The 24,521-nt window shown below is 39.5% G+C and overlaps 1 protein-coding gene across 4 annotated transcripts; it reads left to right on the top strand.

Moving 5' to 3' along the window:
• Positions 1 to 1,867: 1,867 nt before the first annotated feature.
• On the top strand, positions 1,868 to 23,716 carry LOC124262786 (thymidylate kinase-like). 4 transcript variants are annotated; one of them, XM_046697330.1, is made up of 6 exons: positions 1,868 to 2,033; positions 2,369 to 2,570; positions 19,164 to 19,272; positions 22,128 to 22,218; positions 22,421 to 22,609; positions 23,457 to 23,716. In XM_046697330.1, the coding sequence occupies exons 2-6, from the start codon at positions 2,393 to 2,395 to the stop codon at positions 23,571 to 23,573; spliced, it is 684 nt and encodes a 227-aa protein (XP_046553286.1). In that variant the 5' UTR covers positions 1,868 to 2,033; positions 2,369 to 2,392; the 3' UTR covers positions 23,574 to 23,716. The 4 variants fall into 4 exon arrangements, with proteins under 4 accessions (XP_046553286.1, XP_046553283.1, XP_046553284.1 ...); XM_046697327.1 differs by having other exon boundaries at positions 1,868 to 2,097; positions 2,356 to 2,570; XM_046697328.1 differs by having other exon boundaries at positions 1,868 to 2,098; positions 2,368 to 2,570.
• Positions 23,717 to 24,521: the final 805 nt, after the last annotated feature.

The following is a 24,521-nucleotide window of genomic DNA, read 5'->3' as shown; positions in this document are numbered from 1 at the left end:
AGCTAAGGCAAATGCGTGTTTTCGAAAGGGTTCAAAGTTACAAGTCGCAAAAGTATTGTTAGGTCACCAATAAATATCTTTACTGTGGTTACCTGTCGTTATTTGGCTGTCGTGGATAAAAATCTAATCTAATCTAATCGACCACGTGGTCTTCTCTGGTAGTCATACTACTGGAAGAAAGTAACTGTGCATTATTAGAGGTTATGCCATTTCTTAATGCAAAATGATAATAACATGAGTTGTGGCACATGAGGAGGCCCAATGATCTCATCCCTATATTGCAGACCTCTTAGATTGTCATTGACAGTCAGAACTTCCGACCATGAGATGTGATTCTCACCCATACCATAACGCTTTCACCTCTATCTACGCCGAACAACGCACTCGTCAACATTCCGTTCACCTCGCCGTCTGTACAACCTTGCCCTGCCATCAGAGCTATCCAGATGAAATCTCTACTCGTCAGTGAACAAAACACCATCCCAATCTTGTCTCCTGTACCGTAGATGCTGTCTGCACCAGGCAAGACGTGCCTGTCGGTGACGTTGGAGCAAAATTGGATATATTGCAGGTCGTCGGGACTGGATGTTGTGCTCTCAGTCGGGTCCGTACAGTCCTGAAAACTGACTGGACGTAAGCCAGGAATGGTCCGAGCAGTCAAACTGGCAGTCTGGAATGGATTCCTTAGATGGGTCAGCCGAATGTGCTTGTCTTGCTGACGTGACGTCACACGTGGACGGCCAGTCAGACGCAAATCGCTCATGTTCCCATTATGTTGAAAACGTCTCCATAGAGATGAGATCGTGTTTCGATGGACCCCAACATTCACAGGCTTGTAGAATCACCTGTTCTCCTATTTTTAAATTTTAGGTGTGTGAACTTTAGGTGTCAAAAAGCATGTAAAAAGTGATTAAGTTCATTATGCACAAAGTGTAGTGCCACGCGCGATATGTGACATTATATGCCAAGTGCTCTAGCAATAATTTGTAAGCTGCTACATGTTTATTTGGGGTTATTTTTATCATTTTTCAAATAACTGTTATTTTATGCAATTTTATGTTATGCAGAGTTACGTTTTTCCGTTAGTATATTTGAAATGAAGTTTGAAATAAGAACAGCGATCTGATTGGCTATCATCTTCATCACAGTCATTATCAAGCAAGAACAAGTCAACTTGACATGGAAATGGTTGAAACTTTTCTTTGTTTTTGGCTTGTTGCCAGTCGTCTGAATAACAAAGCACACAAGCACTAAGAACGGATGCATTTTTACGCGTCCACTTTCAAACTGATGCAATAATAGTTAACTGAGAAATGTGTAGGCAAGGCAACTGAGTGTGAAACCTTCAACAGTAAAACATCACACCATTGCACGGCAGCATATTTACAATTGAAGTATAGAACAGCATTTGTTATGATATGTTATGCAACAGATGTCTATAGCTTCTAAAACAGGGCTAGTTCTGATATACTTATGTCTTATGCAATGCGAGGCATGCGCTTGATCATTCGTGTAGTCCTAAAACATCCCAGAAATATCTAAATCGTCAAGTCAGAGGAGCTTAAAAATTGTGTTTTCATAACCAAGCTCTTATAAATTCATGTCTGTGTGGAAAGCGCATTGCGTGATACCTGTGACCAGAAGTGCACGACATTCGGCTCATCGCTTATGAAGGACCACTAAATCTAATTTCAAAACGAATAATACAAATTAGCAACAACAAATGTCATCCCCGCCCGCTTTCCCCCCGGCAACCTCCATACATCTCTGTGTTAAGTGGTTCCCTTCGATCACGCAGCACAGGCCGGTTTGTAATTTATCCTTTGGCCTTTTTCTACAATGGCCGTTTTCACTTGAATCGGCTACGTCAACTTCCGGGTGAAATGGATGTGTGTCGTCGCTTGCCAAAGAACTGCGAGCCTGGTCCGACATTTTCTGCTACATAAAAACCTTTTAGCTTTGTGATTCACTGCCCCTGTCAGCCGGAGTGAATATTACCACCGGGCGTCGCGAGCACGTGACCGTCACGTGATGTAAATATATCCTCACGCCTGGAGTGGACTTGTCTGAAAGAAAAGTCACAGAATATTTATAATAGGTAGTGATATATATATGACAATACGCGGCAGTTGATCACTGATAAAATTAGCAGATTCGATAGCCGTTTGTTGTCAATGCTATCAACCTTGTTCCCACGCACGCGCTTTAAAATAATTTGTTTACAGTTACAGTTATGTGACAATATATTTAACAATTAAAATCTAAGATTTTAAAACAAATATATCATACGAAACTAATATATAAATAACCACGTTTATGACGTACTGAAATTATAAGTTTTCTTTAAAAAATTGCGGTTGCGGACAGGGGGCGGATATTGCCGACTTAGCCGATGATTCGATTCTGGCGCCTAATCCGAAATCGACGTACGTTCAGCTCGACGATGAAAGACAGAGGGGCGTTGGTCGTGTTTGAAGGGTGCGACAGGTGTGGCAAAACAACCCAGTGTAACCAACTGCTCCAGAAACTCACGGCAGATGGAATACCAGCGAAGCTGATGAAATTTCCTGGTAAGAGTGTTGATGATGATGATTTTTATGGAGAAGCATGTGCAATGTAAATGAATGACTCACACCCCTAAACTTTATGTACAAAGTAAGTCAGTCACACACACGCACGCACACACACACACACGCACGCACGCACACACACACACACACACATACACGCAAACACGCACGCTTTTGTTTACAAAATTGCTGGCCAAGCTCCCTAGTACATGTGTACAACATTGATGATCCCCTTTGGCTTTACCACCCCAGAACAAAATGGGTGACCACCAGATCCAGAGCCATTAATGTTTCTTAAAGGGGCACTGATCCAGAGTGATTAATGTTTCTCTCCAACAGTCTAATCACGAAACCACGCGTCAATCTGGTCGGCACCTGCTCCCTGGACCGGGACGGACGAACACAGGGACAGAGCTACTGTCCACCTTGGCAAAATGCCTTCAACCTAAACAGCGGGACATTGGGAAGGGTGGATGCCCATCAGATGCCGTTGTTTGTTTGAAAATATCCACAGTAGTTCTTGTCTGATCGCAATAAAGTATCCCACCACTGTAGGCTTTTCAGATATTCTAATGCCAGGATGGTATAGTGACTGATCCTATTTGATCTTATTTCTGTGTTTTTAATATCATAAATATAAGAGACATAATAATATTTTTACATGACATGATTAAATATCATGGTTAAAAATAACCATGATATTTAATCATGTCATGTAAAAATATTATGTCTCTTATATTTATGATATTAAAAACACACATTTGGTTTATTTGAATCCGTAAACTAAACAACCCCACTTTGCCATTGATAGAAAAATCTGAAAATTGGGTAAATAAGGTAAATATACAGTTTTAATTTAAAGGGCCACTGATGCAGAGCGATTAATGTTTCCAGCCAACACTCTAATTACGAAACCTAGCTGCAAATTGGTCAGCCCCTGCTCCCTCGACAGTGACAGACACGGGGACTGGGCTGCTGTCCACTGTGGCAGAATTTCTTCAACCTAATCAGTGGGACATTAGGAAGGGGTCTTCTCGTTCACACAGCAGCTTAGGGGTTTAATAGTTATGCTAAAAAACAAAAGGTGCTGGGTAAGTGAGAATGACCACCTATGATAATAGGGCTGCGCGATATAACCGGTTTACCGGTATTTACCAGTTCAGACATGAAAACGATGCGTATTGTGATACGCTGATCGAAAACCGGTATTTTGACTTGCATTAGGAAAACTTTGTAACACTAGGAAATCTTCAGATATTTCCTTTTTTCATTTGTGCCAAATATTATTCACATTTTTATTTTTAATCATGAATAAAAGTTGTTATTAAAGCTTAATCAAGCATAGTGATTTTGCTGTGTATTTCCTCTATAAATCAAGCATTACCTCGCGATTATAAGTAGTTTTTTGTTTAAAAATACTTCATGCAATATATTGCAATACATATCTCAATACATGCTTTCGCATCGCAATATATCGCAATGTGAAAATTCTCTGCAATACCCACCCCTATATGATAATAAGGGTGGATGCCCATAAGATGCCGTTATTTGAAAATATCCGCTACAGTTCTTGTCTGATTGTAATAAAGTATCCCAGGCAGTGTAGGCTTTTTCAGATTTTCAAATGTTTGGATGGTATAGTGACTGATCCAATTTGATCCTATCTCTGTGTTTTTACCTCGATATTTAATCATGCAAAAATATGATGTCTATTATGTATGCTATGATATCAAAAACACACATTTGATAAATTTGAATCCATAACCTAAACAACCCAACTTTGCCATTGCTAAATAAAATCTGAAATTTTACTTAGGTACTTAGGTATATACAGTTTTTAACGAAGTAATAATAATAATTGGCTTGTATAGCGCCTACTTTCCATCACAGATGCTCAACGGCGCTGCATACATCGTTAAAAACACAATAAGTGTGAAAAGAGTTCTATTCAGAAGCCATCTTGAGGAAGTAGGTTTTGAGCAAGTTCTTGAAAAGTGACTGGGACTCAGTTCGTCTGAGGGTGACTGGACGATTGTTCCATAGAGCTGGTGCTGCTACAGAAAAGGCTCTATCACCCATGGATGTTTTAGTGCTGGCTGTGTTAGTCTTAACGTATCTATTGATCTAAGAGCTCAGCAAATGCTTATATATATTTCTTATGCAACAATGAAGTTCGATCCGTTCATATCCTCAAAACAGTGTCGGCCCATAAGGTTTTCTTCAGACAATCAAACTTGCATGCAATACAGCGATTACTACCAGTGTTCACGAATAGCGTCTGACACTCTGACAAATCCAGCAGATTCGCCAAAGGTCTGATAGAAGTCTACAACCCGCCGGCCCCAGTGTCCGACTGTATATTTTACAATGACTGACTGAAGTTGTGACATGTGTCACTTGTTTGCTGTTTATAAATCTTATGTTTGTTAATAATTTCAATGCCGGTATATAGCGTTCATTCTGTCCATCTGTCTGTCCGTCCGTCCGTCCCGAAACTTTGTCTGGAGCATATCTCTTAAAGTTTACATGCTAGGTTCACCAAACTTCACACACGATAGTCATTACCCATTGATGTGCCTTCTGCTATTTTGAATGTTTTCAGAATTTTGGTTTTTTTTGCTGTTTCCATGGAAACACAACTTAGTGCCAAATGTGTTTGATGGTTTTGTCCGGAGCATATCTCTTAAAGTTTACATGCTAGGTTCACCAAACTTCACACACATGTTATTGTTAATCATTACCCATTGATGTGCCTTTTGCTATTTTAAAGTTTTTCATAAGTTTGTGCTTTTGCTGTTTCCATGGAAACACGACTTAGTGCCAAATATGTTTGAATGTTTTGTCTGGAGCATATCTCTTAACTTAAAGTTTACATGCTAGGTTCACCAAACTTCACACACATGTTAATCATTACCCATTGATGTGCCTTTTGCTATTTTGAATGTTTTCAGAATTTTGCTTTTTTTTGCTGTTTCCATGGAAACACAACTTAGTGCCAAATGTGTTTGATGGTTTTGTCCGGAGCATATCTCTTAAGTTTACATGCTAAGTTCACCAAACTTCACACACATGTTAGTCATTACCCATTGATGTGCCTTTTGCTATTTTAAAGTTTTTTCAGAATTTAGTTTTTTTGCTGTTTCCATGGAAACACAACTTAGTGCCAAATGTGTTTGGTGGTTTTGTCCGGAGCATATCTCTTAACTTAAAGTTTACATGCTAGGTTCACCAAACTTCACACACATGTTAATCATTACCCATTGATGTGCCTTTTGCTATTTTAAATTTTAAATGTGTGCAACATGAGTCAGTGACATTCTTCACCAACGTCCACTTTATTGTGTGCAACATGAGTCGGTGACATTCTTCATCTACGTCCACTTCATTGTGTGCAACATGAGTCGGTGACATTCTTCATCTACGTCCACTTCATTGTGTGCAACATGAGTCAGTGACATTCTTCATCTACGTCCACTTCATTGTGTGCAACATGAGTCGGTGACATTCTTCATCTACGTCCACTTCATTGTGTGCAACATGAGTCGGTGACATTCTTCATCTACGTCCACTTCATTGTGTGCAACATGAGTCAGTGACATTCTTCATCTACGTCCACTTCATTGTGTGCAACATGAGTCGGTGACATTCTTCATCTACGTCCACTTCATTGTGTGCAACATGAGTCAGTGACATTCTTCATCTACGTCCACTTCATTGTGTGCAACATGAGTCGGTGACATTCTTCATCTACGTCCACTTCATTGTGTGCAACATGAGTCGGTGACATTCTTCATCTACGTCCACTTCATTGTGTGCAACATGAGTCAGTGACATTCTTCATCTACGTCCACTTCATTGTGTGCAACATGAGTCAGTGACATTCTTCATCTACGTCCACTTCATTGTGTGCAACATGAGTCAGTGACATTCTTCATCTACGTCCACTTCATTGTGTGCAACATGAGTCGGTGACATTCTTCATCTACGTCCACTTCATTGTGTGCAACATGAGTCGGTGACATTCTTCATCTACGTCCACTTCATTGTGTGCAACATGAGTCAGTGACATTCTTCATCTACGTCCACTTCATTGTGTGCAACATGAGAGTCAGTGACATTCTTCATCTACGTCCACTTCATTGTGTGCAACATGAGTTGGTGACATTCTTCATCTACGTCCACTTCATTGTGTGCAACATGAGTCGGTGACATTCTTCATCTACGTCCACTTCATTGTGTGCAACATGAGTTGGTGACATTCTTCATCTACGTCCACTTCATTGTGTGCAACATGAGTCAGTGACATTCTTCATCTACGTCCACTTCATTGTGTGCAACATGAGAGTCAGTGACATTCTTCATCTACGTCCACTTCATTGTGTGCAACATGAGTTGGTGACATTCTTCATCTACGTCCACTTCATTGTGTGCAACATGAGTCGGTGACATTCTTCATCTACGTCCACTTCATTGTGTGCAACATGAGTTGGTGACATTCTTCATCTACGTCCACTTTATTGTGTGCAACATGAGACAGTCAAGTTCAGTTGTATGTCAGGTTTCCACAGAAAAAAAAAAAAATAATGTTTCCATAAATGATTACTGTAATCAGTAAGTACATGGCAAAACTATTATCTAACATGTATATAAAGTTTAGTAGAGTCAAGGAGAAAGTCTTGTGAGCTGCTGATCCTTGTCACGTTATATATAGCAATATCAGTCATTTCCATGTCCCAAAGTGGGAAGGGGGGGGAAGTGAGCTGTGCTCACTTGTACACTTGTTAGTGATAACACCACTCAGATTACCCTACAAAGGTTCCCATTTGGCATTTCTTGTGTCTGGAGTAAATACTCATCATTAGAAATAGATGTCTGATGTGGCAAATGTATTACATCTTATGTAATATGCGCATGGAAGTGCAGCAAGAGGAATTATCAGCTGAGTTTAAAAACAAACATCGATCAAAGGATTAACCGATAATACGCTGTTTGATTAATTGCTCTTATCCTGCACAGCGGATTTGTCAAAAGGTAGTGTTTATGGATGTATATTTACTAATCTATACTGAATACACCCTGTCGTAAAGTGTCTGTGTAAAAACAACGTCCTTCCTTCAAAGGATTAACCGCCAATACATTGATTGATTGCTCATTATTGTCTAACTAAATTACTTTTTTAAAGAATGGCGGATCAATAGGATAATACCAATGTGAAAATCCTGAAACGATAGATCACGTTTTCGCATATTAGACTGCTAAAAGACACATGACATGGAACAGGATTCTTTGTCAGCTGCAGATGAATGGCATCTCATTCCTTTATGTGGATATTGATGGATATTTCCCTGAACAAGGTAATAGCCTGATATCGTTGCTATAACTTTAGTGTGTTTTAAATTTTAATCTTTGCATTTTGTTTTAATTTGTTTGTTATGGCATTCAACAGAATCATTTTTTGTTGCCGTGAAGTGTAATGAGACAGACAACATACACTAGGTCGTACTAAGGGCATGTGTGTGAAATATGATACACGTTGGCAATCTATAAGATGTCTAGATATTACAGTCATGTTATAAATTCACTAAGTATAAGCAGATCGTGTGCATTTTATTAAGTTTCAAAATGCATACAAATATGATAATAAACTAATTAGGATTATAAGACAAAATATTAAGACGTACATTGACTTCTTTATTTCAGTCCTAACATTTCTTACCACTGGCATATGGTTAAACTTAAAATGTTTTCATTTGTTATCAAAATATTGCCATTTAACAAACATTCAGATTGACTAGTAGTGAACCCAAGCTCACTACTCTCCCCAAGACTCCCCATGTACTTAGTTACTCTTACTTTCAAACAATGCTATTATATCAGGCTTCTCACCAAATTCAAGGTCAAACTATTTCCTAAATCAAATTCTACATACATTTACGTTAACATTTTTATAAAGTCAACATTACTATGAAATCAAAATTTTACATCAAAATCAGCATTTTTATCAAAGTGAACATTTTTTTTATAAGAAACCAAATTATAATTATTCATCACATGCAGTCTACATAAATTTACAACAAAATCAAGATTATCGAGTAAAAAAGATTTCATCTTCGTTGATCAGTCTATACCTATACTATCAGTTGAGCATGAGGGTGGCGCAGCAGAGGTAATGAACCAGTCACAAATTCTGTGATATCATCCGGGTACTCACTGGAGAACAACCAGTCCACGGAAAGTGCTCTGCATCAGTGGCCCTTTAAGTACACATGAAATGCTTATATGTATTTCTTATGCCACAACGAAGTTCCGTTCATATCGTCCAAACAGTGTCGGCCCATAAGTTTTTTTAGGCGATTAAACTTTCATGCAATACATTGATTACTACTCCCTTGCTGTAACCCATGTTTGGTGGTATAAACCTACACATGTTATTTGTCATCATTCACTTGATGGTCAGGTAATGAATTTATAACAGGTATGATGGTAACACCACTCAGATGACCCAACAAAGGTTCCCATTTCGCATTTCTTGTGTCTGGAGCAAATACTCAGCATTATAAATTAAGGTCTGATGTGACAAATGTTTTACATGCAGGGGTGGAAATAACTTTAAAATTGTTCCTGAACTCCGGTACAGTGGCACATGTAAAATCACTTGCCCTGATAATTTTTCCACTATACTGGCCAATTTTCTTGTTGATTTTTTAAATAAACAACATAATTAACATTGGAAAGTCAACTGGACACCGGTACAGTGTGTTATACGAATTTGCTTGCCCGACAGAAAAAAACACTGGACTGGGGCGTCGGGCAATGGATTATTTCCACCCCTGTTCATGTTATGTAATATGCGCATGGAAGTGCAGCAAGACAAATTATCAGCTGTGTTACAAAGACAAAGATCGATCAAAGGATTAACCGATAACACGCTGATTGATTAATTACTTCAAAGCGGATTTGTCAAAAGGTAGTGTTTATGTATGTAGATTTACTAATCTATACTGTATACACCCTGTCGTAGAGTACCTCTGTAAAAACAACGTCCTTCCTTCAAAGGATTAACCGCCAATACATTGATTGATTGCTCATTATTGGCTAACTAAATTTCTTTTTTAACGAATGGCGGACATCATGCAATTAGTTGCCAGGTGTGCTATCTTGGGTGACCATTGAGACTATACACCAATGTGAAAAGCCTGAAACGATGTATCACTCTTTCCCATTAGACTGTAAAAAGATACATGACATGGATCAGGATTCTTTGTCAGCTGCAGATAATGGCATATCGTTCCTTTATGTGGATATTGATGGATACATTCCTCGAACAAGGTAATAGCCTGACATTGTTGCTGTAACTTTAGTCTGTCTTAATTTTAATATTTGCATTTTGTATTTATTCATTTGTGGTATACATTCATTAGAATCATGTTATTTTGCTGTGAAGTGTAATGAGACAGACAACATACACAGCGTGTGTGAAATATGATTCACTTTGGCAATCTATAAAATGTCTAGATATTACAGTCATGTTATTAATTATCCCCCGCCGCGCGCTTAGCGCGAAGTGGGGGATATAGTATTAGGCTCCGTCTGTCCGTCTGTCCGTACGAATTGGAATAACTGAAGAACTGTTCTCTAGATTCTTTTCATATTTGGTACCTAGGTTCATCACAGTATATGAAAGGTCCAAGTCAGGTTTGGTGACCTTGACCTTCATTTCAAGGTCACAAGGGGACTTTAACATTTTACCTGCATTTTAAGCTATCTCAAGAACCGTTCACTGGATTAGAAACAAGAATACCAAGCCGCCCCCTGTCAACGACAGTCAATTTTCTGGGCCTACCTGCGCCTCACTGGTGCTCAATGCCATATCCATTTGCAATATTTTTCAAAACACGATAAACAGTGGACAAAGTGATGCCTGTTCTACTTGAAAGCACTTTAGCTGATCTGATGTCCTTGTTATAAATTAATATAATACTCTAAAATCTACTTCCTCTTCTCTAAATCATCCATACTGAGGATCACTGAAAATGCTAGCAAGTAAACAAAGGGGGATAACTCTTCACAAACTAATGAAAAAGGAGTAACAGAGTTGTCTCTCTTGAATGAAACCAAGCACTTGATAGCTGGTCAAGGTTGTTAATACTAGAAATCCAATTAGACATATTCCTAAAATTCTCAATAATTTCTGGTCATGCTATAATACCAAAATATGTGATGATATAAAGAGGTCTGCTGAACATGGAGATTGTAAGAGTTTTTGGAAGATATTAAAGAAACTTATACGTGGATATGTTTCAAGTTATTCGATGTCTCCTGATATTTGGTACGATTATTTCAATTATTTGTTAAATCCGAAAGTTGAAAATGTTGATGTAAACGATTTTGATTGTTTGGTCTCCCAGTATATTAATTAACGTTCTTGTGAGGATTGTAATGATTTGCCTTTCACGGATGATCTTATGTCAGGTGAAATAACAGATATGGAAATAGTAGATGCTCTGAAAAGTTTGAAAAGTGGTAAATCTGCAGGTGAGGATGGAGTACCCCCTGAATTTTTTAAGATGTCGGGAAATTTTATTGTACCTTATTTGAAACTTCTTTTTAATAGAGTCTTAAATACTGGCGATTTTCCAGAATCATGGAATATAGGTATGATTTTGCCTTTGTTTAAGTCAGGTAAACGTTCTGACCCCAACAATTATGGAGGTATTTCTGTTCTGAATGTCACAGGTAAATTGTTCACTATTGTCATAGAAAAGCGCCTTAGAATTTGGTTAGATATAAATGATCTTTTATCAGAATGTCAAGCTGGTTTCCGTCAAAATTACTCTACAGTTGATAATCTATTCATATTGCAAGCATTGTGTTCAAAATATTTATGTCAGCCGAAAGGTAGATTCTATTGTGCTTTTATCAATTTTAAAAAAGCTTTTGATTACGTTGATAGAAAGAAATTGTTATATGTACTGCTTATTAAAGGTTGTCATGGAAAATTGTTTAACGTCATTTGTAATATGTATTCTTCTGTAAAGGCTTGTATTAAAACTTCATATGGTAGAACAGAAGGGTTTTCCACTTCTAGTGGTGTGAGACAGGGTTGCATATTAAGCCCAGCTTTATTTGTCTTCTTCATTAATGAACTTGTAACAGAAGTATATAAAGAGTGTAGTTATGGTGTATTTGTGACACAGGATATTGTTGATTTAATGTTACTTCTTTTTGCTGATGATGTTGTCATGTTTTCATATACTGTTAATGGCCTGCAGAAACAATGAAATGTACTGTCTTCCTTTTGTAAGAAATGGTGTTTAGAAGTCAACTCACAAAAAACAAATGTCATTGTATTCAGAAATGGAGGTAAAATTGCTAAGTATGAACACTGGGCATATGACAAAGTTCCTTTAGAAATTAAGACATATTATAAGTATTTAGGATTAGTTATATCTTCTAGATTATCATGGTCAGTATCTTGTAAACAATTAGCATGTCAAGCCTCTAAAGCTGTTACTCCAGTTTATACATTTTCCAAAAAACTTGTAAATGTTCCATTTTCTACAGCATGTTCTATTTTTTATGGTAAAATTGCTCCGATTTTGTTATATGGGGCAGAGATATGGGGCACAAAATATAGTGAGGCAATAGAGAAAGTCCAATTATCTTATTTTAAACGCTTTTTACGGGTTGGGAAGTTTGCTTCAAATAAGGCCATTTTAGGCGATACAGGGCGTTATCCTCTTTTCATTCTCAGCTAAGTTAGAGTGGTTAAATATTGGTGTAAATTACTAAAGATGGAACGACAACGATATCCTTATCACTGCTATGATTTATTAAAAACTCTTGATGATAATGGTAGGACCAGTTGTAACTGGGTTTCAAATGTAAGATCTTTGCTTTTTACTTGTGGGTATTCTTTTGTTTGGATTACGCAAGACCTTGGTGATGAAGAGATATTTCTATTTTCATTAAAACAAAGATTACAAGATATGTATTATCAAACATGGCACAATAGTATTTCGTCTTCGTCCTTTCTATGTCATTATAATTCGATTAAGTCAGCTATAGAACCAGAGAAATATTTAACATCATTAGAAAATAAGGATTTGATAAGAGCCATGTGTCAATTTAGACTTTCCCTACACAATTTTAATGTCAATTTTTCCAGAAGGTATAAACAAGACGATATTGAATTAATTAAATGTGCAAACTGTAAATTGGGTTTTATTGAAGATGAATTCCATGTATTATTAGTTTGTGATAAATATAAAGATTTGAGAGAGAAATATCTTCCACACATTAAACATGTCCATAGAAACAATATGTTAATGGTAAATTTATTAAACTCTCAAAATCCTCTTGTTATAAATGCAGTTGCAACATTGTTAAAACATATATTTATTGCTAGATAACTACTGCAATTTGTGCTCACGTGACATTATAAATACATTATATATTAACTGTAAAATAGGCCATAGGCCGTATATTACCGAATAAAGTGTCTGTCTGTCTGTCTGTATAGGGAAGGCGCAGGGCCCAGTCAATTTTAGTGACCTTCACTTAATTTTCAAGGTCACAGAGACACTTTGAAGATTCAGCATATTAACCTACATGTTATGCTTGTCAGCGAGATACCTCAAGAACCATTAACTCGAGTTTCTTCATATTTGACACCAAGCTTCATCCAGGGAAGGCCCAGGACACAGTCAATTTTGGTGACCTTCACTTAATTTTCAAGGTCACAGAGACACTTTGAAGATTCAGCATATTAACCTACATGTTATGCTTGTCAGCGAGATACCTCAAGAACCATTAACTCGAGTTTCTTCATATTTGACACCAAGCTTTATCCAGGGAAGGCCCAGGACTCAGTCAACTTTGGTGACCTTCACTTGATTTTCAAGGTCACAGAGACACTTTGAAGATTTCAGCATGTTAACCTGAATTGTCAGCAAGATATTTCAAGAACGGTTGACTGGAGTTTCTTCATAGACTTTCAAGACTTCCCTTGAATGTTTTTCAATAAGCAATTTCTTTAGTACTATTTTTGCATATTTCATACACTATGACATTCATGTCAAGGTCAAAGTCAGTCTTGAAAATATGTGTGTGTTGGAACACCTAAAGAGCAAGATATCAGGAGAGGTTGACAGGTCATGTTTTTGTTGACATTTAACTTATAAATTAACTTATACTTTATAAGTTTGATTTGATAATTTGCGGCAGGGGATTATGTCACCTTAGTGACAATGCTTGTTCACAATAAGTATAAGCTGATCGTATGCTTTTTATTATGTTTCAAAATGCATACAAATATGATAATAAAGTAATTAGGATTATAAGACAAAATATAAAGACGTACATTGACTTCGTTATTCTTCAGTCCTAACATTTTTACCACTGGCAGATTGTTAAACTTCAAATTATTTTTTTATGTGTTATCATTTAAATGAAGATGGAAATCAGTTATCGAGTAAAACTGGACCAGTCAAGAATTCTGGGATTCATCCGGATACTCACGGGAGAAAAACAATAACAAAAGCAACAACCAGTCCACGGAAATTGCTCTGGATCAGTGCCCATTTAAAATAAAAATCTACCACTGTTTTGATTGATAAAATACTCTAAATATAATCGAATTTTGATGCAATGAAACTGTTACTTTATCAGAAATTATATGTTCCAGTAGTATGACTATATAAGTTATTTTAGTTTCTGGTTTGCTGTATGTTAGAAAGATAATAATAGCACTTTGGAACAACTAACTGTTTTTGCCAGAATTTGTTACGAGTGGAACAGTCACTACTGATGCCTCCCACGTTGTTACAGCAAATGCAAGTGAATGAAAACAAAACACAGATATCCTAAATATATCCAAAATAGGTTATGTGTACAGTATGAGACAGTTACCTTGATATCCACACATTATCCCATATATCTTCAGCTTGTTCCTTGTCACATGGGTACAATGTGGGAAACTCCTTATTTCTGGTGGCCCAGATATTGCTGTGATAATACAGAGATGTTGCTACTCCTTACTCGCTTACTTACTCAACTTAGAGCATCCGCCTGGAGAGCGGATGGTCGCGGGTTCGATCCCCGACCGCGTCATACCAAAAGAAGTTAAAATATGGTACTTGTTGGTCCCTGCCTGGCGCTCGGCATTAATGGGTACAACAAGGACTGGTCGGCTCGGAGTCAGTATAATGTGTCTGAGTGGGGTATTCATGCTTCACTGCGGCATGGTATCTCAGTGGGGTAGCACTATAAAACCAGCTTCAGTCTGGGCTAGTACAAGCAGCCGCACATACACATACACACGCATGCGCTTCGTCATATGAGCGAAATATTCTCAAGTACGACGTTAAACCCAATTTTTACCTCACCTAACCTACTTACTCAACTGATCATGTAAGTTTTTTTAAGGTATTTCACTGCAGAGTTATTTCTCACTGGTCAGCTGAGATAGTACATGTGACATGTATGTTGATGGCTTTAGTGAGATAACATAATGTTACAAAGTTTATTGTTTTTACAGAATCACCATGGATGTTGGTGTGCTCTGTCTTCTCTAGTAATCCTACATATATAGCCACTTTTGTCAAAGCCACTGTGCAAGATAACAGTGATTAATCAATCAGCACTTTATTGGTTAATCCTTTGATGAATGTGTTTTGCACCTCAACTGGCTATTCCTCTCTTGTTGTTCCGTTACATGCATATCACATGACGTAATAGATTCACTACAGGTATATGTCAAGTGCCAGCCACTGGTTGCTATATACCCTTGACACCCTTAGAGGCAGGGGGAACTTTACTGAACTTTATTAATAAAATGTAGTTAGCTGGACGACTCTGAGTTGAGTGCTCTTTCCCTTTACTGAGAATAGGTACTATGAGTCTTGAAACCGATTTCTGTAATCATGTACTAAAATCCACCAGCATTACCATTTAAAGAATGTATTACATACCCATGAACTATTGTATAGGATTTTATCAACTACTTAGTGATAAAGATTCTATATCATTTTGTATTGTAATAATGCTCTTGGTTAGTTTGCTGCTGAGATTCCCTGAGGGTAATGAAACCTGTTATCTAATGATTATAATCCCTAGGAAAGTATGTTAAATGTGGGTGTAGCTGTGAAGATAGCTATGTAGACTAACACTTCGTTTATCTGGACTTGCTTCATTTAGGGCTTTAGCATTGCAGGAAGGGCTTGACAGTAGGGAAAATAATGTGGTTCAGGGACTGAGACAGACTACCAGTTATGTTCAGTAGACACTTCTTCAAGCCTAGTGTATGTACCTGTTGTCGTGTGTGGCTGGTCTGTGTTCTCCAGAAGTGAGTGTATTCTTTTTGGTGGGTATGTGGATGGGGTGGGTGGAGACATGAGCAGAGTAAAGCCAGTTTTGTGGTCAGTAACATACTAAACAATTGATCCTGAAATTTTGCAAGCTAAGGGAGTTTAAATTTAGAAGTGGAACTAGGGAATAAGTCTATTCATTCCTTAAACAAATCTGACATACACTCATGTGCCATATTAAAGTTCACAAAAGGCGCTGTGATTCTTGCCAACAGTAGCTGGTTCTTTTAAATGAAAGTTTATTTCATCTTAGCAATAGTTATAGGGTATGACAGTTTCGGGGGTACACATTTGACTTAACACCTGTTCCATTTTGTAAACAAAAGGGGAATAACTCTCAAGTGCTTGGTATGACGTCTGCTCAAAGTGTCATGGCACCTAGAGGAAAAGATCTTACTGCCTATCAGAAAAAGCTCATATTAAGTTTGAATTCAGAAGGCAAGAGTGGAAGTGAAAAAGGCAAAATAACTGGAATTAATAGGGTTACTGTCTGTAAGTTTCTGAAGAGGTTTTCTCAAGGAGGAAATACAGAAAATTATCAGACAAGTGGCAGGAGAAGAAAATCAACTGACAGAGATACTAGGGCTTTATTGAAGATTGTTAAGTGTAATAGGAGAAAGTCTCTTCAGGATATATCTTCACTTTGGTACCAGACATCTCAAGTAAGACTATCCAAGAGGACAATACAAAGGCGTCTTCATGAAAATGGTTTTCATAGAAGAGTTGTGAAGAAGAAAACCACCATATCCTCTCAAAACAGGTTGAAGAGAAGAGCGGCTGAGCCTTTGCCAGAACACATTTGAGATGGAATGTAAATAGAGATTGGTCTAGGGTAATATTTTCAGCTGAGACTCAAGTTGTTGTAGGAAAAGATCAGAAAGTTTATGTTTGGAGGACTAATGAAGAAAAGTGGAAACCCCGGTGCCTTGGTGTGTATAGGGATAAAAATGATCCACGTCTCAGTGTGATGTTCTGGGGGTGTATTTGTTTTGAAGGCGTTGGAACCCTTGTCGATGTAGATGGCCATATCATCTCTACAAAGTATGTTGATATACTGGACAGCAACCTTTGGCCAGTTATAGCCAAAGTTCCAGCATATCGGTGCTATGTATTTCAAGAGGACAATTGTCCTGTCCATGTTTCTAGACAAACAATTCAGTGGAAACGTGACAATGACATTCAGACAATGAATTGGCCTCCTCAGTCCCCAGACTGTAATATCATTGAAAATGTATGGAGAACTCTGAAAATCAGGCTACAAAGACAGTTACATGAAATAAAAACCAAGCAGGATCTGATAGATCACGTTCAAGGTATCTGGACATCACTTACTCCAGAGTACATAAAATCACTGTATTCTACTCTACCTAAGCGAATGAGGGCTGTACTTGCAGTAAATGGCTGTATTACTAAATACTGAAAATATCAGGTAAGTGGCTTCAGGCATTATTTTGAAATCAAACTTTATTTACATCTCATCACAGTTAGTGAAACTTACATGGCGGCCATTTTGTGAACTTTAATATGGCACTTGAGTGTATCTTGCTTATATTGTATGCTCTCCAAATTACAGAAATACAAACAGTCTGTGAGTTATGGTAATGGATAAGAAAAAGGTAGGATTGAGTGGGAACATGACAGTCAGCAGAACGTGTTGGCAGTGTGTTGTCAGGGTGAAGACAACCATTTGACAACATGTCATGGTCCGCAGGCAATGTCGGGTGTTTGGCAGAAATTATAAATCTTTCTTCCGATGATATATATTGGTTTTTGAAAGTATATAAGCTGTGTTTGATTCCCTGACAGGCATTCATTGTGTGCAGGGGTGGGGTAGCCTAGTGGTTAAAGCGTTGGCTCGTCACGCCGAAGACCCGGGTTCGATTCCCCACATGGGCACAATGTGTTAAGCCCATTTCTGGTGTCCCCCGCCGTGATATTGCTGGAATATTGCTAAAAGTGGCGTAAAACTAAACTCAGTCAGTCAGTCATTGTGTGCAGTACAGCTGGTGTATTAAATTTATGAATGATACTCAATAAGTATGACAGTCACTTAAAGCTAGTTACAGTTTGTCAGTTGGAGTTTGATTATTCACATTGTTCAGGATCAAAGGCAACATTTTGCGCATTCAACAGTGTAGGCAGTGTTGCTATTTGTGTTGCATTAAAGGGACTAGCAGGAGCTGTATATGTAGATGCTGAGAATTACAAGATAGATAAACATGGCACACAAGTCGGCAGATCGGCATAGCAGAGGTTCACGCTTCAGCGTGTTCCGATGTTTCCTGTGGTATGATCACGCGTTCGGAACACAGAAGGATAGTGTCTTCAGCCTTCCTGACCACAATCCAACAAGTACAACTTACATAAGTTACATTTTGTCTTTTCAAAAAAAATTATCTCCCAAACCTGAGAAAGGGTACAGCTAACTTTATCTATGTTATAAAACCTGGCAGCAACCTCTCTTCCAGTCACATCATGCAGTGCTCCAGATAACTGTTGACCATATGAGATCACTACTGGTCATTATCAGAATGTACGTTTACCAGACATACTTGCACCATCAAGTACTGTACTTTAACAGCTGAAAAGTACTAAACGTATGGCAATGATAAAGACCTCATGTTATGAATTCAGTTTTTGGTGCTAAACTTATGTTAACATATGCAAGTGTGATATTAACCAATGGCAATGCAAGTGAAAGCGTTGCACATAAACATTTTGAAAATGTTTTTGAGAATAAATAGACAAAGTATTGTAATTCTTAAATCACGAGAATGTACACTGTACAAGGGTAGAAATAACCCATTGCCCGACGTCTGAGTTCAGTGTTATATTTCTGTCGGGCTTGCAAATTTGTACACACACTGTACCGGTGTCCAGTTGTCCAATGTTAATTATGTTGTGTATTTAAAAAATCAACAAGAAAACGGACGGTATAGTAGAAAAATTATCAGGGCAAGTGATTTTACATGTGCCACTGTACCGGAGTACACTAGCAATTTTAAAGTTATTTCCACCCCTCACTGTAGTATGTTATGAGAGATTACTTGCATTGTTGTGGATTAAGTGAGTGAGTTTGAGGAGAGGATAATGCTCTGATCTATTTGCAGTGCTGTTGTAGCAGTGGTGTATCTTCTTCAGCTGACTGATGAGGCTGATGCTGATGATGAAGTTCACAGATCTATGTCCAAGCCCACTTGTACAGACATCCTTGTCTATGTTTCAGACAGGACAACTGTCATTGGTCAGATGATTAATGAATACCTACAGAAGAAGGCGGAGTTAGATGACCATGCTGTACATCTGCTCTTCTCAGCTAACAGATGGGAGCGTGTGTAAGTCCCCACCAGACATGTTTCAGATGGTAGTGTGTGTAAGTCCCCACCAGACATGTTTCAGATGGTAGTGTGTGTAAGTCCCCACCAGACATGTTTCAGATGGTAGTGTGTGTAAGTCCCCACCAGACATGTTTCAGATGGTAGTGTGTGTAAGTCCCCACCAGACATGTTTCAGATGGTAGTGTGTGTAAGTCCTCACCAGACATGTTTCAGATGGGAGTGTGTGTAAGTCCTCACCAGACATGTTTCAGATGGGAGCGTGTGTAAGTCCCCACCAGACATGTTTCAGATGGGAGCTGCAAAGTCCCCAAGTCCCTCAGATGGTAGTGTGTGTAAGTCCTCACCAGACATGTTTGAGATGGGAGTGTGTGTAAGTCCTCACCAGACATGTTTCAGATGGGAGCGTGTGTAAGTCCCCACCAGACATGTTTCAGATGGGAGAGAGTGTAAGCCCTCACCAGACATGTTTCAGATGGGAGCGTGTGTCAGTCCCCACCAGACATGTTTCAGATGGGAGTGTGAGTAAGTCCTCACCAGACATGTTTCAGATGGGAGTGTGTGTAAGTCCTCACCAGAAATGTTTCAGATGGGAGAGTGTGTAAGTCCTCACCAGACATGTTTCAGATGGGAGAGTGTGTAAGTCCTCACCTGACATGTTTCAGATGGGAGCGTGTGTAAGTCCTCACCAGACATGTTTCAGATGGAGAGTGTGTAAGTCCCCACCAGACATGTTTCAGATGGGAGTGTGTGTAAGTCCCCACCAGACATGTTTCAGATGGGAGCGTGTGTAAGTCCTCACCAGACATGTTTCAGATGGGAGAGTGTGTAAGTCCCCACCAGACATGTTTCAGATGGGAGCGTGTGTAAGTCCCCACCAGACATGTTTCAGATGGGAGCGTGTGTAAGTCCCCACCAGACATGTTTCAGATGGGAGCGTGTGTAAGTCCCCACCAGACATGTTTCAGATGGGAGTGTGTGTAAGTCCCCACCAGACATGTTTCAGATGGGAGAGTGTGTAAGTCCCCACCAGACATGTTTCAGATGGGAGCTGTAAGTCCCCACCTGACATGTTTCAGATGGGAGCGTGTGTGTAAGTCCCTCACCAGACATGTTTCAGACGGGAGTGTGTGTAAGTCCTCACCAGACATGTTTCAGATGGGAGCTGTGTGTAAGTCCCCACCAGACATGTTTCAGATGGGAGTGTGTGTAAGTCCCCACCAGACATGTTTCAGATGGGAGTGTGTAAGTCCCCACACCAGACATGTTTCAGACGGGAGTGTGTGTAAGTCCCCACCAGACATGTTTCAGATGGGAGTGGCTGTGTGTAAGTCCTCACCAGACATGTTTCAGATGGGAGCGTGTGTAAGTCCCCACCAGACATGTTTCAGATGGGAGTGTGTGTCAGTCCCCACCAGACATGTTTCAGATGGGAGCGTGTGTAAGTCCCCACCAGACATGTTTCAGATGGGAGAGTGTGTAAGTCCCCACCAGACATGTTTCAGACGGGAGCGTGTGTAAGTCCCCACCAGACATGTTTCAGTTGGGAAAGTGTCAGTCCCTACTATACTTGTTTCAGTGTGTTTGGGCTTCTAGCTCCAAAGGGGGCGTGTAGTCAGGGTCGCTGGGGTATTGAACAACCACTAATTATTCTGTTCCAAACTAATGCTAAGTCCCCACCAGACATGTTTCAGATGGAGTGTAAGTCCCCACCAGACATGTTTCAGATGGGAGTGTGTAAGTCCCCACCAGACATGTTTCAGATGGGAGTGTGTGTAAGTCCCCACCAGACATGTTTCAGATGGGAGCTGTGTAAGTCCCCACCAGACATGTTTCAGATGGGAGTGTGTAAGTCCCCACCAGACATGTTTCAGATGGGAGTGTGTAAGTCCCCACCAGACATGTTTCAGATGGGAGTGTGTGTAAGTCCCCACCAGACATGTTTCAGATGGGAGTGTAAGTCCCCACCAGACATGTTTCAGATGGGAGCGTGTGTAAGTCCCCACCAGACATGTTTCAGACGGGAGCGTGTATAAGTCCCCACCAGACATGTTTCAGTTGGGAAAGTGTCAGTCCCTACTATACTTGTTTCAGTGTGTTTGGGCTTTTAGCTCCAAAGGGGGCGTGTAGTCAGGGTCGCTGGGGTATTGAACAACCACTAATTATTCTGTTCCAAACTAATGCTAAATGTTTTGAGCCAACTGATAATGTTTGTAGGAAGGGTTCAACCTTCCTTGAGACCCGTGAAGATTTGGGTTAGAAAGAATATTAATCTTCAGTAACCCATGCTTGTCGTAAGAGGCGACTAACTGGATCAGGTGGTCAGGCTCGCTGACTTGGTTGACACATGTCATCAGTCCCCATTTGCGTAGATCGATGCTCATGCTGTTGATCACTGGCTTGTCTGGTCCAGACTCGATTATTTACAGACCGCCACCATATAGCTGGAAAATTGCTGAGTGCAGCATAAAACTAAACTCACTCACTCACTCAACATTCCTTGAATTCAAGTGTCAGTGATATGATTATGATGGCAACAAAAGTTGCGAAATGGGTGAACATGCTGTTTACACAAGTCATTTCACAGAGAAATTTAGAGATTCACAAGTTGAAGTTGATTGGTCATAATGGAAAGGGAGAGGTCAAATTTCTGGTATCTACCTCATTGTGAAAGTGAAAAGTGTTGGTTTTGTTAGCCCAGATGTGTTTCACACGTGAATGAGTGCACACATGGACATTCCCCATTCCACTTGATTTGTAGGGTAAATGGTGACAATCAAGTTGGAGTGGATAAAGCTCCTCTGTTGCAACTGAATGTTAAAGTGGGCTAATGATGCGGAGGCTTCATTTTTCAGAAAAGACATCTACCAGTTATTGAGTGAAGGCACAACCTTGATAGTTGACAGATATGCATTTTCTGGTGTGGCATTCACAGCGTCCAAAAAGGTATTCATTGATTATGCTCATGAAATGAACAAAGAAATTAAATGTAATTCTGCTTGCTTTCAGATTAACTTTTAGACTGTTAATTCATTGCCTGTCAGTAATGTCATTAACAGGAGCAAACTCCTGCAGGATGTTATGGTACATGTTGTACTCATCCAGTGTCCACTACAGAGATGTTCTCGTGGTGTTTTGTTCTTGTCAGGGGTTTTCCTTGGACTGGTGCAAGCAGCCAGATGTTGGACTCCCCTGCCCAGACAAAGTGTTGTATTTGACCTTAACCCCTGAAGCTGCTGGGAAGCGAGCTGGATTTGGAGGGGAAAGATATGAGCAGAAGGACTTTCAGAAAAGGGTTGCTGAAAACTTTGAAAAGTTGCAAGATGAAAATTGGCAGGTAAGTGTCTAATGATTGGTCAGATGTACTTCCAGTCGTAATGTGTATAATGTACCACTGATGAGTCTTGGCAGACAGTCATGTCCTATGAGCAACCACTGATGGGACTGGTAGACAGTCATGTCCTATGAGCAACCACTGATGGGACTGGCAGACGGCCATGTCCTATAGAGTAGCCACTGATTGGACTGGCAGACGGCCATGTCCTTTAGAGTAGCCACTGATGGGACTGGCAGACGGCCATGTCCTATAGAGTAGCCACTGATGGGACTGGCAGACGGCCATGTCCTATAGAGTAGCCACTGATGGGACTCGCAGATGGCCATGTCCTATAGAGTAACCACCGATGGGACTGGCAGACAGTCATGTCGTCAGATAGAGTAGCCACTGATGGGACTTGCAGACGGCGCCATGTCCTATAGAGTAACCACTGATGGGACTGGCAGACGGTCATGTCGTATAGAGTAGCCACTGATGGGACTGGCAGACGGTCATGTCCTATAGAGTAACCACTGATGGGACTGGCAGACGGTCATGTCCTATGAGCAACCACTGATGGGACTGGCAGACAGTCATGTCGTATAGAGTAACCACTGATGGGACTGGCAGATGGCCATGTCCTATAGAGTAACCACTGATGGGACTGGCAGACGGTCATGTCCTATGAGCAACCACTGATGGGACTGGCAGACGGCCATGTCCTATAGAGTAACCACTGATGGGACTGGCAGACGGTCATGTCCTATAGAGTAACCACTGATGGGACTGGCAGACAATCATGCCATATAGATTTACCACTGATTAGACCATGACACATGTAAACTTTTAATGTTGTTTGGTGTTTCAGAGGATTGATGCTGACAGGAGTATAGAGGATCTCCACTGTGAACTGTATGCCATTGTGAAGCAAACCATTCAAGAGGCAAGGAATAAGACAATCGAAAAATTGTGGGTTGAAACATAGTGCAACCCAAGATTCATGTCAACTACTGGCATAATGACTGTCACATCCCACCACCCCACTTATCATCAGTATAACATTTGATGCTGCAGACAAATGTTTGAATGTCACATACTTGAGAAAACACATATTAAAAGTAAATGTTATTTTTTGGTTCAAACTTCCTTGAAAACAAAGTGCAAGCAGCAAACTCAAAACTACCATAAAAGATCATGCTTAAGCTACCAGATCATTGCTGACAATATAGTTAATGTAAACAGCTGGGATTGCACGCTAATCTTGACTTAGAGCTTGCTGTGATCAAGGCAGTCAGATCTATCTTTGGGGAGCATGTCCACATTCAAGGTTGTTTCTACCATCTCACTCCTGAACACATTGAGGAAGATCCAAGAATTATGCCTTTCACAGCTACACAAAATGATGGCTATACAAAAAGATATTAAGATGCTTCAGCATTTCTGCCTTGTGAAGATGTCAAAGATGGGATGAGTGTTTTGCAGTCTGAGTGCCCTGATGAACTTCAAGACTTGGTAGCTTACTTCAACTCCACACATGTATCAGGAAGCTTTCGTACCATTCCAATTCCAGGGGCCATAGGAGAGTAACAGCCACCATTGAGATTAAGAAGAGTAGCACCCATGTTTCCACCAGAACTTTGGAATGTTCATACAGTCACTGTTGAAGATCACCATTGTTTCAACAACAGATGTGAGGCATGGAACCATGGCTTTCATGAAATGATTGGTCATGATCACCCATCCGTTTGGGTGGCAGTTGAATCAGTTCAAAAGACCAATAGACTAAATGGTTAATATTAGATTAAATCTGTTAAAGTGCTATCCATTTTTACTCTATCAATGTGCTATATTATATGCTGCTTCTGTGTAGTTGAATAAAATAATACACGCTTATTTTATATAATGTTGTATTATTAATGAGGGCAATATATTA

Source organism: Haliotis rubra, unplaced genomic scaffold, assembly GCF_003918875.1.
Source record: "Haliotis rubra isolate DU_JTF1 unplaced genomic scaffold, ASM391887v1 Scf855, whole genome shotgun sequence".
NCBI lineage: Eukaryota > Metazoa > Mollusca > Gastropoda > Lepetellida > Haliotidae > Haliotis > Haliotis rubra.
Note: the sequence above shows the minus strand (reverse complement) of the source record. Positions and strands in the feature narration are given on the sequence as shown.